At 41.6% G+C, this 15,754-nt stretch overlaps 2 protein-coding genes across 4 annotated transcripts in view; one reads left to right on the top strand and one right to left on the bottom strand.

Moving 5' to 3' along the window:
• Positions 1–452: 452 nt before the first annotated feature.
• On the top strand, positions 453–9,870 carry SBSPON (somatomedin B and thrombospondin type 1 domain containing). The gene is made up of 5 exons (XM_068672096.1): positions 453–1,022; positions 6,950–7,144; positions 7,685–7,775; positions 8,604–8,780; positions 9,500–9,870. Exons 1-5 carry the CDS (start codon positions 800–802, stop codon positions 9,615–9,617), a joined length of 804 nt encoding a protein of 267 aa, XP_068528197.1. The 5' UTR covers positions 453–799; the 3' UTR covers positions 9,618–9,870.
• The window catches only part of TERF1 (telomeric repeat binding factor 1), a 26,364-nt gene continuing 17,329 nt past the window's right edge, over positions 6,720–15,754 (bottom strand). The window contains exons 10-11 of one of the 3 annotated variants that reach the window (XM_068672093.1): positions 12,273–12,421; positions 6,720–11,677 (exon numbers count right to left, since the gene is read on the bottom strand). In XM_068672093.1, the coding sequence (XP_068528194.1) occupies positions 11,575–11,677; positions 12,273–12,421 (252 nt within the window). In that variant the 3' untranslated portion in view covers positions 6,720–11,574. Of the gene's footprint in view, positions 12,422–15,754 lie in introns of all 3 variants that reach the window. The other 2 variants (XM_068672094.1, XM_068672095.1) reach the window with 2 other exon arrangements.

Below are 15,754 nucleotides of genomic sequence, written 5' to 3'. Positions count from 1 at the left end.
AAAAAGGAGAAGAAGGAGAAGGAGAAGGAGAAGGAGAAGGAGAAGGAGAAGGAGAAGGAGAAGGAGAAGGAGAAGGAGAAGGAGAAGGAGAAGGAGAAGGAGAAGGAGAAGGAGAAGGAGAAGGAGAAGGAGAAGGAGAAGGAGAAGGAGAAGGAGAAGGAGAAGGAGAAGGAGAAGGAGAGGAGGAAGAAATAACAGACACAAATGCTTCTTTTTCTCCTGGCTATGTGAGATGTCCCCTGACATGTGTAAGTGCCTGTACCAATAAAGCACGTCTGTGGAGCTGTGGATGCCCCATCCCTGGAGGTGTTCAAGGCCAGGCTGGATGGGGCTTTGGGCAACCTGGTCTGGTGGGAGGTGTCCCTGCCCACGGCAGGGGGTTGGAACTGGGTGGTCCTTCACGTCCCTTCCAACCCAAGCGATTCTGTGACTGTGTAGGGTTAGTGTTGTGCAAGGCACCGCTGTCTGTGCCACCTCAGCACGGGACACCAGTGCGTGGATCACCACCGCGCAGCTCCAGCGTGGGGTCATCCCCGTGGGGGCCACCACCGTGTGGGACACCCGCGGGGACACCCCCGGCCCTCTGCGCGCCTTCCCCGTCGGGGCAGGAGGGCCGTGCCGTGCCGGGTGGGGAAGCTCCAGGCAGGGCAAGGCAAGGCAGGGCAGGGCAGGGCCGGGCCGGGCAGGGCCGTACCACCGCCCCCCGCCCCCGCTGCCCGCCCGTCGAGCCCGCCCCGCGCCGCCGGGAGCCGGGAGCCGGGGCGGGGGTGCCGGTGGCGGCCGTCGGGGCGGCGCGGCGATGGGCGGCGCGGCGCTGAGCGGGGCGCTGTGGCTGGGCCTGCTCTGGGCCGGGGCCGGGACCGGGGCAGGGGGGGGCTGCTCGGAGCGGTGCTGCGAGGGCCGGGACGCCGCCTGTGTCAGCAGCGGCTGGAGGGAGGACGGCGGCTACGGCAGCTGCTACTGCGACGGAGGCTGCCGGCGCGCCGGGGACTGCTGCCACGACCACGGCCAGGCGTGCCCCGGTAGGTGCGGTCCCCGTGGGGGGCAGGCTCGGCTTTGGTCCGGGGCAGGAGCGGGGTGGCTTTGGGGAGCAGGCTCCGGGGGCTGCAGGGCTGCCGGCGGCGGGCTGGGATGTCAGGGGTCTCGTCAAGGGGCATGGACCTCGGGGCTGGCACCAGCAGCAGGCAGAGGGGCGAGGAGAGGGGCTTGTGGCGGGGTCTGACAGCTTTTGGGGTCTGCTGTGCCTGGGGTTTGCAGGTTGGAAGTTGTTTTCCCTCTAAAACGCAGCTCTCCTTACTTTTTGCTCGCACTCATCCTAAACACACATCTATTAGGTGGTCGCCGTCCAGCCCTCCCCTGGTGTCTCAGCCCTACAAGGTTTGTCCACCCTCCCTCTGCTTTACCGGTGCAGGGCAAGGAGTGGGGCAGCCCAGCGGCTCTTCCCAGCTGGCTGGGTGCACGGCAGCCCGCATCCCAAAAGTCATCAACCTGGGCTGCGCAGTCCGGCTAATTAGGGTGTCTTAGTGGGATCGGCACTGTGCTGGCAGAGCTGTGAGGCAGTGGGACCCACGTTTTGTGTCCCTCTGAGAGGTGCAGCAAGGCAGAGCTCTGAGTCAGGGCATACGGAAGGAGCACGGTCCCATCATCGACCCCTGTGCCATCCGTGTGCCAGAATAACAGGAGGGGAAGGAGAGCATCATGTCAAAGAGAAGGTGCCTGGTGGCATCTTGTAAAACTGGCTGTTTTTTACTCACTGATCTCTTGGTCAGGAAAAGCAATAGGGGGAGAACTGACAAGGTGCTTTCTTGTCCTGCAGTCATAGCATGCTGTGGCTTTTCAGTAAACCAAGTGACATTAATTGAAATTCAAATATGACAGGAGAAAGCTAATAAAGATGCACAGCGCTAGCATTAAGATGGAGCTGTAATCTGATTAAAAAATTCACGCTCTTCAAAAAGAGGCTCAAGCTTGTGGGTGAAAAGTGCTAGTTCAGACAGTTTTCTTTCCATGACTTCAATCAGGTGCCTTGTTGTTACTGAGGCCGTATTTGTTGTCTTGGACTTAATGGTGGTGGCCTTGAAATGTGTGATGTGTTTGTGTGGTCCTTCAGCTGTGCCCCGTGGGGGCAGCAGGTGCTCCGGGTCTGGGCAGGGACCTGCAGTCGTGGTTGTCTGTCTGTCCCTCTGACACCAGAGCTGGAATCACTGGCTAGCCCCTCTGGGGAGCTAAACCAGCAGGGAGCTGTTGCTGTTTTCTGCTTTGTCCATTTCTGGCTGGTTTGAACCCCTCCCAGCCCTGTGAGCACCTGCATTAGTGCAAGCAAGGACAGCAGGGCAGGATTTTGGCAGCCCAGACAGGTGGTCCTCTAACTCATACATCTCTAAACCACAAAACTGACCACAGGAAGGCACATGATCAGGTAATTTTTATTGCAAACAGCCAGCAAGTTCTCTCTTGTATAACCAAAAATACTAAAGTGCAGTGGGATTCTTCATCAATGTGGACAAGGGTGGTGTCCAGTTTAAAGTAGTTTTTGTTCCTGCTGGGTTCTGAAATTTCACCGTGATGTGTTTCTAAGTGTTGTGTTTGTGTATGGAATGAAACCAAGGGTGTTGATGGCATAGTTTGTTCTGTTTCAGATTCAGAGGTTAAAAAAAAAAATTAAAACAGGAATGTGCGGGAAGGCAACTGATTGCTCTTGTGCTACAGCTTTTTTTGTCATCCTATTCCCCACTCACGATTTCAGCACAAGCAGAAATGACATCCTTTTGAAAATACTTGTACAGAACAAAGTATTTGGGGAAAGTGTCTACATCTTCAAATACGTATCTGATCAAGAAGTGTTCTCGGAATCATACAAAAACAATGCTTCAAAATAATAGAAACCAACGTGAGTATTTAGGTATTCTAAACCTGCCAACACTATGGTTAAATTCTGTCATTCCTAGAAGTCATGGGATGCCTGGTACTTTATAAATAGATGGCTCGGCAGAAGTCTGTGGGCTGCCGAACCTGTGTCCAAGGGTTTTGAAGTAAATTTCCTTACAGTTCTTTAAAAATAACTTCCCTATAGCTCTAGCAATAAAGAATGGGTATTTTTGTGCATCGAGAGCATTTTAAACAGAAAGTACTGTACAATGAGAAAGCTTGGTAAAAGAATGACCCCATCATTTGAATGGAAATGGTTATTCCGAGAAAATCCACAGACCTTTACACATTACAACATATGTTGTGCAGTGATTCAGTGAAGATACTGTAATCCTTTTTGTTCCGGAGATGGGGAAAAAAATAAATACGGTGTGACTCAGAAAAAGAATTGGTTCGCAGTGCTTTATATAAAATTAAAATAAAAGAAGTCCTGACCACTCAAGCTGTATTTCGTAGGGAAGCAATGCAATTTTTCTGTGCACTTTTGAAATTCCAAGTGTCTCATTAGCTTCTGTGTTTTGGTAGGTCCCTGAGCACAAAGCCCATCCTTCAGGTTCTTTTGACTTGTATCCTTCTCTTCCAAATTAACGCCCATTCTTTTAGTGGACGATCATCTACCAGCACTGCGTTAACTAAGCCGGACCAATGGAAACCTAGACAGAGACCATAGGGATGTAGGTAGGGGACCCTGACACTTTTTGAGTGTGTGTGTTTGAGACGGCACCGTTACTTTTACGTCAGCTCTGGGACATATTCTCAGTCATGTTGGAGAACTTGACATCTTTCCAATGAGGCACAAAACGATGTACTGTCCCTTACTAATTGCTGGGTACTGAGTTCATGAGCAACATCACTGTCCCTCTGGCTGAATTCCATTCTAGCAACCCAATATTCTTATTATTCCACATGACTGAGGCAATTCATACGTCTTCTTCTCAATCTTTACGATCATAAAATTGCCACGTTTTTCTGCAGATGACCACCAGTTCACTGTCAGCTTGGTTTAGTTCCAGTAAAATGTGAAGTCATCCCTTTATCTGTTATGCAGCTGCTCAATCCCTTTGGGAGATTCCTGTGTAGAAAATGTGATGTAGACCTGATATTATCAACAAATCAAGGTGCTACCATGCGATTAAAATGACATGGGAGTTCTTGCTTCTGCAGGTCATTCTTACAGCCAATGCAGAACAGAGGCAACAGATAAGGAAGCCAGGCTAGATGACAGTTATGTCCTGTGGGTGGAATTAAGCTGTGTGGTGAGATATTGACATCAATGCTTGTACAATTAAATAAAATGTGGCCACAGACTGTTTTCTCACCCTGTGGCCAGGTGGCAAAAGTCTGTTATGTCTGTAATACAGATAGCACTTGTCCTGGGTATCCCATGGGGAGGTCTAAGGCATTTTTACTATCACCATTTTTCTTTTTTTTTTTTCTTTTTTAGTTCAAAGTGTCCTTGATTGCTCGTATGCCTGTTGCTGTTGAGTCACCCAGAAAGCAGGCAGTTTGGTCAGAACAGGTGCAAAGTGAAAGGGGAGTTGCAACAGTGTGGTATGGACATCTGCCAGGTAGCCTCTGCGGAGGTTTTATCTGCTTTATGTCGTCTCTAGAGCTCTAGGAAATTAGAGATTTAGTGACACGGCAAACCCGGGATTTTCTGTGTCTTACGAAAACAGTCACGCACACCAACAAGGTTATCAGATTTTATTCCTCCTTCCCCACTTCTCATACTGGCAGAGTCCCAGAGGGCACGCAGTATTTTTCTGAATGACTAGCTTGGGCGCATCAGTTTCCTGCCACACTGATAAAAGAATGTAACTAGCGGTTAAGCTGTAAAGCTTCCTGAGGATTTAAATTGTAATCAGGAAATACAGAAAAAAAAATACGATCCAAAACATGTGATATGTTCCAGTTGCAAGCTGATGGGAAACAGCGTGCATGGGAAAGGCAAAAGCTTCATTTAACTAGATAATGATGAGAGGTACAACTCAAAACAATTCAGAACCAATTGAAGATACCCCAACCATTGATTATAACATATTTCGTACCATTTCCTAAGTACCATGTTGAAAGACTGCCTTTAAAGGAGTGGGAGAGCACAGAAAAATGTGATTCATGCTGAACAGAAAATAATTTTAAGCCTATTTGCAATGTGCAATGAAAACAAATGTTTGAAGAACTAGGGAATTCCTATATCAATAAGAAACTGTAGTATTAGCACAGGCACGTTTGTTTTTTTTTTATAAGACCATCTGTGATAGTACTTAATTTACATGGCAATAACTAAAATTTTATTGAAAAATAAACCTACCAAAAAGGCAGCTAATATTAGGCAGCACGGACCTGTACACAGTGCTGCAGTGTTTAGAGGGCTTGTTTTACTTCATGGTCGAGGTAAGCAGGAGACACAGCCTTACCTGCTCACCGAGTACCATAGTCTGCAGGCCCTGGACAGATACAGGCACAGCCCAGAGGAACACACCTGCTCAGCCTGGACCCCCTTACCAGATGGCCTCCCAGCAAAAGCGGTGGGAATGGGCTGCTGCTCAGATCGAATATCCTGGGAGGCCACAGGTTAAGTACTCATCATGTAGAGAAACACCTGCTTGTCCTTGGAGGATTCGTCTTCTTGATAGATGCCCCTGTGCAAGCCATTTTTCTTACCTGTCCTTTCAGTGCTCTGCCTGCCCAGGCTGCACGGACTTGAAGTTCCTTCTTGGAGGGACTGTACATGTATGTTCCTTTGGTAAACACCCAAAAGATTATCCTCAGGTGTTGAAGAGCTGTAGTGTTCTTTTTGACTACTAAAAACAAAATTGTTAGACCACAGAGCTTTCAAAACCTGGGACTTGGTGTTCTGTACTAAGGTTAATGGACAAATAAAGCGAAGACTTCAGTGTTACCTAGCTTCTTACTCAGGAATAACACATTCATCACCTCTTTTCTTTTCTTCCAGGGAAGATTATTTGTATCTGGAAGACAGTTGACATGCTGCCCATGCTTACATTGGCTAGGCTAAGACAGAGCTACCATTTTGTCAGAATATAAATAGAAAATTCAAGGGAAGAAGTCTAGACTGGAGAAATACTTATCATGCTTAATGTAAATTAGAGCTACAGGGAGCATGCCATTATTAGTAGATGCACTACAGAGAATAAAATAAGGAAGGAATTGGCTAGTGGGTAACAGATAGGGTAGATCTGAGCATTTTTGAGATTCAAGACAGTATCAAAACTAGCAGATGCTTAGTCTGTCATTTATACCTCTTGGAAAGGCTGTGAAAAGTAACAAATATGAAATAAGGGCTCATTCTCTACATGGTGTGATGATTATTATTATTTTCTTAAGAACTTGAATGTTCATTAATCAAAAAAGGTGTCAAAATCTGTAAGTGGGCTAAAGGTTTCAATAGTTACAGGAGAAATACCACAGAATACAAAACAAAGCATTTCTCTTTTTTCCCCCCCCCATCTGAAACCTTCAGTTAACTCACCTAATATATGCCAGTATAACAGATAAAGGAAGAAGTTGTCCATACCACTGATTATTAAGCAGGTTTAGGACAGACCAAGGATGCAAGTGTATGATACTTCTGCTCTCAATGCTCTGCACGAGAGGAATGCGGTTTCTTATGATTCAAAGTTCACTTTCAAAATAATGGCAGTTGCCCCATAATGTTTTGGAAGACATTTGGGTTGAGTTCAGAGGAAGTTTGCGATTCATGTGAACTAAAATTCGAATATCCAGTGGACTATTCTATATTTGAGAATGTGCAAAAAATGGCCTTGAGATTGCACTTTTAAACGCTTTATTTAGAACATTTAAATATCTATAACTGTATCAGTACAAACACAGAAATACAACCCTGCACACATCCCCGCATTGCTTTGAGACTAAACAAAATCAAAATTGCAAGTAAGAAAGAAAAAAAAAACAGGCACGGTCGCATTACTTAAGCTTTTGAGAGCACTTATGATAAAACTGAAGTCTTTACTCGTGATATTTCAATATTGCTTTTCAGCTCTTCCATGCGTTGTTGGGGAGTGGAGTCACTGGAGTGGCTGTGCAGAGCAGTGCAAACCCAACCTACGACTACGCAGGCGCTACATACAACAGGAACCTAAAAACGGTGGGGAACCGTGTCCTGCTCTGGAGGAGAAGGCTGGCTGCCTGGAATACCTGACTCACCAGGGCCAGGACTGCGGACATGAACATGGTATTCTCTCTTTGCTTTATCTGGACACCTGTTCCCCTCAGAGCCTTTATTGTTTTCACTGAAGTAAACATACAGGAAAAAAAAAAACAAAACAACAACCAACAATCTGCAGCTATTTGGTTAAAAATAAAATTTTAAACCGTGTTTTCTACTGTCATTTGCTACTCAATCTTGATTCATTTAAGTGAACAACTAAGCTGCAAACATTACTTCAGTTTTTTAAGCCCCGCAGTAAGTATCAATTTATCTCTGTGCAGTTAGAACACAAATTTGGTACAAAACAGGAAGAGTCATTGTAGGATTCCAGCCCATCCTATTTCCTCATGGACTAGATGGCAGTCATTGCTAGATATATTTCTTCTTATTATGGAGAGAATTTAGCAGTAGGGAAGGAGGTCAAAGCCTGATGTTGCTAACACTTTATCACTTTTCCAATAAAGCCAGACAGCATCACCATCCACAAGCTCTGATTCATTTACCCACTGTTACAGTAGTTGAAATATGACTCAGCTGTGTCTTGCTGCCTGTTTTCTTCCTCAGTCCCTGCTTTCATAACTACCTCTGAATATGGTAAAGAAAGAAAACGACGAGCATCATCTTCTTCCTGGTCCTCAGACAAAGAAGAAGCTGGGTAATCTATTTATCATATATGCATGTGGGTCATCTTGTTCCATAGCCAATAGCTGGCTACAAAGAAAAATATAATTAAATTTGCCGTAATTCAACAAGCAACAGCTTGTACTGTTTTTCTCTCCTGCAGTTCATTTGCATTTTCTAGATGTTCTTTGTTACTTGTTAATTGTCCTGAATCAAGTATTGGGGTTGTGGCAAATTTGAGGATAGAAGCTTTTGAAAGCAAACGGTAAATAAGACTAAACCCAAACTCAGTAATATCTATAAGTGTAAGCCTGAGAAATTAGACTTAGATCTCTGAACAAACAAAACAGGCTGGATGCAATCGGTCTCAAGAGCTTGTTTTTAACATTGACAAGAAAAGCAATAAAAATCTCGTTTACCAGTAGAGCGGGTTGTCACTGGTTCTGTAATGCTCATAATACTTTTCCCTATGCTGCTCTCTCCAGAACAGTAAAACTTATAGGTATTCTTAAAGCTTCTCTCCCATTTTCTCTCTTAGTATTCATAGAAGAAAAAAATACAGGTTACTAAGGTCTGTTTTTCAACATAATTTAAGAATACAGAACACAACCAGAAAATGAGATAATACATAAAGCATTGGACTGTGGCATGGAATGTGGGAAACAATTTGCTTAATGTTTGAAAGATGTCATTGCTCAGGTTAGGGTCAGAAACAGACTTTTTTTTTTTTTTTTTAGCAACAAGAATGTCTAACCTGCACCTCACAAATAACCACCTGTGTGATATATAAGTACATTTAAAGTTTCTATCTAGCTTGTGCTTTAGCAATCACAGCTAATTTAATACTTTTCTTTCTGAGCAGTTACTGTGTGGAATTTAAAACTGAATCACTTTCACACTATTGTGCTTTGGAGAATCGGCCATATGCTCGATGGATGCAGTACCTACGAGAAGGTCATACTGTATGTGTGGCTTGCCAGCCTCCAGCTATGAACACTGACACTCATCGTTGTTCTGGAGATGGCCATAATGCAGATGGGTAAAGAGAACCTTTTTTTTTTTTTTTTTTTGCAGTCTTCTGTACCAAAACCCAATACAGAACTTAAGACTTAAGGTCTCATTAAAAGCTGTGCTTATTATACCTAAAAAATTAAAGATTTCAGTTTTCACAGAAACTGCTGTGTAAAATACTTTGCAAAATTTTCAAATACTGATGTATTTAACACCCTGATAAAATTGGTAATTGCAATATAAAGTTCAATGTGAATGCTTTACTTACTGTCGTATGGGGACAATGCAACTTCTGTAGCACAAGAGGTCTTTTTACAGCTATGGGCACTCTTACTTAAAAAAGTCTGTTTTCTGCCATAATCCATAATCCTGTTTCTAGAACGCTAGTATTGAAAGAAGGCATTTAACATTTGTAACGTGTTTTTACTTAATCTATATATTTTATACATATCTCCATGTATCTATCACTTTAGACGCATGCTATGTAATACCTATACAACTGTTTACTCAACCCATCATCCTGTATACCCTACGTAGGAACTTAGTGCTTGCTCTAGAATGCCTACAAGTATAATAAACATCTTAGTCTTCAAAATGCTTTTGAACTAATTCACATATTACATTGTTAGGCAAATCTACTCTCAAATAACATTATAGAACACAACCTACTAACATGAAATAAACATTTTTTTGTGTGTGTTTGTAAACACATTAATTTTTAATTACTCACTTATTATCACATTTCAGAGGTAAAATCTTACGCTGGGAAGCAGTTGGCAACTCTCGCTGCCAAGGAACCTGGAAGAAGATTCGGCAACTGGAACAGTGTTCATGTCCCCTTGTGCATAGCTTTATTTTTACGTAAAAGTTTAGAAGACCTTTAAAATAGTAACAACAAAAAATAAGAAAATTAACACCAATGCCAAGAAACCTGCATCTTTCTGCTGTATTTTGTGGAGCCTAAATGAACTTTAAAGGAGTCAAACTTTTGGAAGAAGTATTTTGGGCAAAGCTCTTTGCCTGAATACAAAACGCTAAGACTGATCTTTGTATTAGAATGCTGTAAGCAAGTTCCTATGTTTCTGTTTGTAATTAAAGAGCTAATGTTTCTAACCATAGTAGCTTCTTTTTCTAAGGTTCTCATTCTTTACAGGCTATAGTTCTGTTCACAGGCACCGATCCTACTCAGTAGTGAGCCAGCCAAATGTTCTCAGCTCTGGGAATGGTTACTATCATCATTAAACTGTACGGGTGAATAAAAATGAAAGTTTGCGAGCTAAAACCAGGCTTGAGTTTAGATCCTTTGTTCCTTCCCAATATCATCTAGACAGTTGTTTATACTGCAAGTGGGTAAGTATTTTTTGTCTACATTGCTGTTTCCATGTTCAGCCACCCTCATAAAAATGTGAGAGTAGTCAGTGTCGTTAAGGAAGTAGTCTCGCTAAGGACTTCATATTACTAATATACAAAGTAAATTTTATGGCAGACAAATGTAAACAAGATTTCTGCAAAGAAGCAAACAGTCTTGAAAAGACCCATTTCCTTAATGAATGGTAATTTATTTAAGCTGCCTTGACTAGGATTTTGCTACAGCAATTCACTTGCTACAACTAAAAAAAAAATAATAATTAATCTTGCATCTAGGAATAAGCAGTCATGACTAAAGCCTTGGCTAAAAGCCAAAAAATCACTTCTTAGTAGTTAAACTTGCTCATGTACAATGATTAACACAGAAACCTACAATATTAGAGCATAGGCAAGGGTGCTAAGCATGTAGCTCAAATCCTTGTTTTAATACCTATTATTTGTGTTGAATTATCATTACAGCCATTGAAGAGACTGCACACTGCAGGTCTCACTTGTCACACACCTGCTATGTTTGTTTTTGTTTTGAATTGTTGGCTTACAGCTGCTCTAACATTCCTTGCTGAAGTGCATAATCTGTATTTTATCAAGCTTGTGAAATTCACCATGTGTCCTAAAAAGAAACGATGCCTTAAGGTTGAGAAGTTTACTGTTAAGGCATGCAGTATCTCTGTGGAACCTAAAAACAATTGTGTGCCACAGTTGCAAAAAGAAACCTGAACATGTTGGCAAGAATTAGGAAGGTGATCTGTCTCAGGTCCTTTACACATTTAAGAGTAGGACACAAACCTTTCTAACGATACTTAACCATTTAATCTCAATGCAAACAGGCTTACAAAACAGAAAGTGCAGAGATGATCTGAATACTTCAGGAACATTTCTGCCATGAAGAATGTATTTCTTCTTTTGTAACCACGAAGAACACCTCTGAGAATTTTATTTTATTATGACCAGTTCAGATGGATGCTTTTCCTTAATAGGTTCTTGTAAAATCTCCAAGGACAACAACCCAGAAAACACCTGAACTGAAGAGATTCCACTTTTAAAAGAATGCTGTGATATTTAAGTTCTAGATTCAAACTAGTATGACAGTGGGAAGTGTGTGTTTTCTGAGGTCCTAGAATTCTTTTCCATACAATGCAAAGCAAAAGAGGCAGCATAGCACCACCACCCACCTCTTACAGTCTCTCATGAACAGGACAGTTACAGGAACCAACTGACACCTTGATGCAGGCAGCTACCCATCAGAGGGTATCTGTGCTTGCTAGTGCTGCAGAGAGTGTAGGTAAAATAAAACCTGTTTCATGGGCTGTGTTATCAGTGCCAGAACAGAGTCCCGCTTTGGCTTTCTAAGGAAGGAGCTTCCCCTTTTCTGCTGGTCCAGAAGAATGCCACTTCTCAAGACAGGGTAGGTAGCACAAAATAGTCATAAGAAGTTAAGAGCTAGTATCATGCTGTTACTTCCGTATCTTTTCCATTCTCTTCTGCAAGATAGTAACTGCTATTATGCTAATAGAAATAATTTCAAAATAATCTTCCTTCTGGTACTTAAGCTTAATTCTAAAAAAAAAAAAAAAATAAATAAAAATACCCCAGCATGTTTTCCCTCTGATTCATACAGAGAACCTTTAACATTTATAAACATAAACTTACATGGGGTACTATATTTTTAAACAGAAAAATTAGCAATAACAATACATACATATTTTTTGTATGACTTACTGACAGAGATGACAAGTCTGACTGAAATTTCAAAGTGAGGTGAAAACAGATTGGAACGACTACAGTAGAAACTAAAACGATAAAGAGCTTCATCTGATTCCAGATACAAGCCTTTAAAAACTACAGAACACTTGACTCTCTATTAAAAGTCTCTATCAAGCTAACACATTGCCTGTTACTTAAGACCCCTATGTATGACTAATTTCACAATCACTATAAGAATTTTCACATTTCGAAAATTAACCTGCCTCTTGCATGTAGATAGAAGACCAGGCTTTATATTTAAGTCATCATTACGTCTGTTTCATGTTTTAGGGCAGCAACAGTGCTGGAGACTCTGAGACAAAAAGAAGTTACTCTGAAAAACTGAACAAGATCCTTACGTAAGGAAAGCTCGAGAAGAGTTGATTCCTATTACCCACATTAGTCTTACTTGATCTTGGACAGTGTTCTCCAACGGTCTTTTAACATGACACTAGTTCGGTTGTTGAAGTCACCATGGACCAGAATTTTAGCCCAATTGCCCACTCCAAACTTCCTTACTCCTGATTTCAGTTTCTTGTCTTCTTCAAGAGTCCATGGCTAGGGGAAGAACAGAGAAAATACAGGATACTGAAACAAGGATATTCATGTAAGAACAAAGCTTGTAGCAAATATGTAAGTATTTATATAGCTGTCTAGTTACTACACAACACAAGTTTTAACTGTCAGTAGGCTCATTTTGATTTCTTTTGAGCACCGTAACTTGACACTAAATAGAGCAAGAAAGGTTATGACTCAAGTGTTAAAACACAGTAGCAGGCATCACTTAGAACAAAAACTCGTGCTTCAAATTTCACAAGTTACAGGAGGAAAAAAATCCTGAAAACCAGAAAGGCAGCATGCGAAGTCTGGCTTCAACCCAAACATGCTTTCCAAAATTTTACTTTATAAGCTAATTGAGCCAAGACAGACTGATTGATCCTAGCATGTGTCACAAAAGAAGAACCATTTTGTGACAGATTAACTTGCAAACTATGAATTTTGACACCATTCACCAACAACAATGGAATTTTAGTGTGCTGAGAAAAAACAATTCCTAAAGCTAAAATGCTGATTCAAGCAGAATCATACATACAGATTTACAAGTGACATCAGCCATACCCTCAGATGACAGGTATTTACACCTATATACTTATTTTAGCTTATTTATCGAGCCTACTAAAGTCTCACTGTCACGACTCACAGGATTTTTCATCTCCAAGTGATGCCATTTCTCTCATAAAAGGAGAGAAAATTACTTGCAGTTACACATCTACAAGCACTTCCATACATCTAAGTTCTCCAGTGTAGCAGTTCTTCCTTAGTTGTTTCTCAACACAAGTATCTCAATACAATTTTAAAAGTACACACAGAAGAAAAGAAAGCTGGAGTCTAATACTTGATTAAAAAAAACACATTTTCTTTAAATATAGCAGCTTTGTAGGAAAACATACATAGGTAACAAAAGATTAAAGATCTTACATATCTTATATTATTTTTAACATAGTCATACGTAGTCATTATTTCACTCTGGAATAGCAATTCACAACTTTAAAGAAACTATTTTAAAACAACTTATTGTACCAGACTATAATCTTTTACATCTTCAAATCCTTCTTTAATACTGAAGCAATCATACCGATGCATCCTAAGTATACCTCCTCAGACAAACTGACTGCACATCTATACAAATAAAGAAGGAATTTGGAGCAACCGTTTTAAGAAAAATATACCTAAAAAGTAAGGATCACTTTCTATTTCTAATTGGAGCTTGATAATGTGTTCTGTTCAGATATATCCCCAAAATCTGAAATGTAGACTCCACTTACAGAAAAAATGTTAGCTCAAAATTTTAATGAGATTGAGCTGAGAAGTACAGAAAACTGTGCTCTGTAGGTGTTCCATTTAACTTATCCGTGTTTGTTTCTGCATCTTGCACTGGAGGAAGCCTGCTGCTCCTGATGGTCTCACAGACCACAGTAAGTCATGACAGATATAAATGGTAAGTTTTCACTGGGCTCTTCCGGGCATTGAATACCAGCACCTTCAACACAAAAATCTAAATCTAATTCTAGTTGCTGGACTTCTACAAATACATGATGTGCACATATATTTGTGTATGTCATGAGAACTTGACTGCTAGAACTATAGCCAAGAAGCTCTCTTTAGCATTTCATCAGTGCCTATGCTTTACCCATTTTGGAACTGCAGTGCAACAGCAAAAGAGAGTCAGTGTTCCTGTTCATAGCAGCAAATTTACACATGCAAGTGATCAAAAGCACTGCAATTATTTAGTTTTGTTCTACGTGACCGAACATGAAGCAAAATAGTTAACATATCATAGGCCTTTGCAGGTCTAACTAGTAAAGAAGCATTTGCAACTAATAATCTCACCAGTAAGCACAATTTAATTAACAAAGGAGTGAATTATTTCTAAAAGTATGTCCTTTCTAGAGCCTCACTACGTGAAAAATTGAAACTGCTGTTCCTATTTAATGTATCTTGTTTATCTGACAATTTTGGTGAAGAATGGGTCATGTAACTGCACTGATTTTGACTGGGATAGAATTAATTTTCTTCACAGTAGCTGGTATAGTGCTGTGTTTTGGATTTGTGACAAAAACTGTATTAATAACACCAATATTTTAGTAGTTGCTGAGCAGTGCTTACAACACCAAGGGCTTTTCTGCTTCTCATGCTGCCCTCCAGTGAGCAGACTGGGGGAATGCGCAAGAAGATGTGAGTGGACCCAGCCAGGACAGGTGACTCAAAGCGACCAGAGAGATATTCCATACCTTATGACATCGTGCTCAGGAATAAAGGCTGGGGGAAAGAAGGAAGAGGGATGGGGATGTTGTCTTCCCAAGTAACTGTTAGACACGATGGAGCCCTGCTTTCCTAGGAATAGCTAAACATCTGCCTGCTGACAGGAAGAAGTGCATGAATTCCTGATTTTGCTCTGCTTGTGTGCAGTCTAGAGGACCTAAGGCACACCATTTTCAGTGGGATGTATTTTTTAATCTTCTACTACTTGAACCTTCAAGTGGGAAAGCTGCAGCCATGTCCCTCAGCCACGTGGTACAGATACTGCAGCTCTAGGTGCACTGAGCTGGGCTCCTGGAGGTGGCCAGGAGCTGCTAGGGGTAACAGCTGCTCCTAACATCTATGTGAGAGAGGATGTGCTAGTAAAATCCATAGGCTAATTGTAAAAAATTGAAGAAAAGAAGTGTTTACACAACGTAAGAACAGTAAGAGGTGTAGATGGCTCAAGCTGAAGGCCTAGTGACTACAGTGCCTTAAAAGATTCTGCTCTAAGAACAAGAATTTGTGCACAGGGGATGACCAGGTGACAGTTTCAGCACTGTCACGTACAGCTTTTTCTTTAGCTGCACCCCCGCTCCCCTGAATTTATCCTGATGAAGGTGAAGCAACAGTGAGGGGGGGGGTCACTGCAGGGGAAGAGACATAACATTCAGCCTGATCAAAGTTGTATTCTGGTTATTCTGCGACAAGTGAAAATTTGGAATCTACACACAGTTCAAGCTGAGGTACATGAATATCAACAAACTTTATATCTCAAAGTTGTTCTAACTTAATGCAACTAACGGTGCCTTTTCAAGAACCTATGATCCCTGATACATGCCTCACTGACTAGCCAGTGAAAGAATTGAGTGGTAATAGTTCAGTTGTCTTTGTAATCAGAAACCTAACACTTCCCTAAAATTGTCTACCCTTTATCAAAAATACTTCCTTTACCCAACACTTAATGTTCCACAAATCTTTTGCAACATCAGCAGTGACAGTATTGTGTTAAAAAACAAACAAACAACTATTATTAAAAGACCAGAGACCCCATTGGAATCATCTAGATCATCTCATTTCACAGCATGCCAG

The sequence above is a fragment of the Anas acuta genome, chromosome 2 (assembly GCF_963932015.1).
Source record: "Anas acuta chromosome 2, bAnaAcu1.1, whole genome shotgun sequence".
NCBI lineage: Eukaryota > Metazoa > Chordata > Aves > Anseriformes > Anatidae > Anas > Anas acuta.
This window is presented reverse-complemented; position numbering and strand designations above follow the sequence as displayed.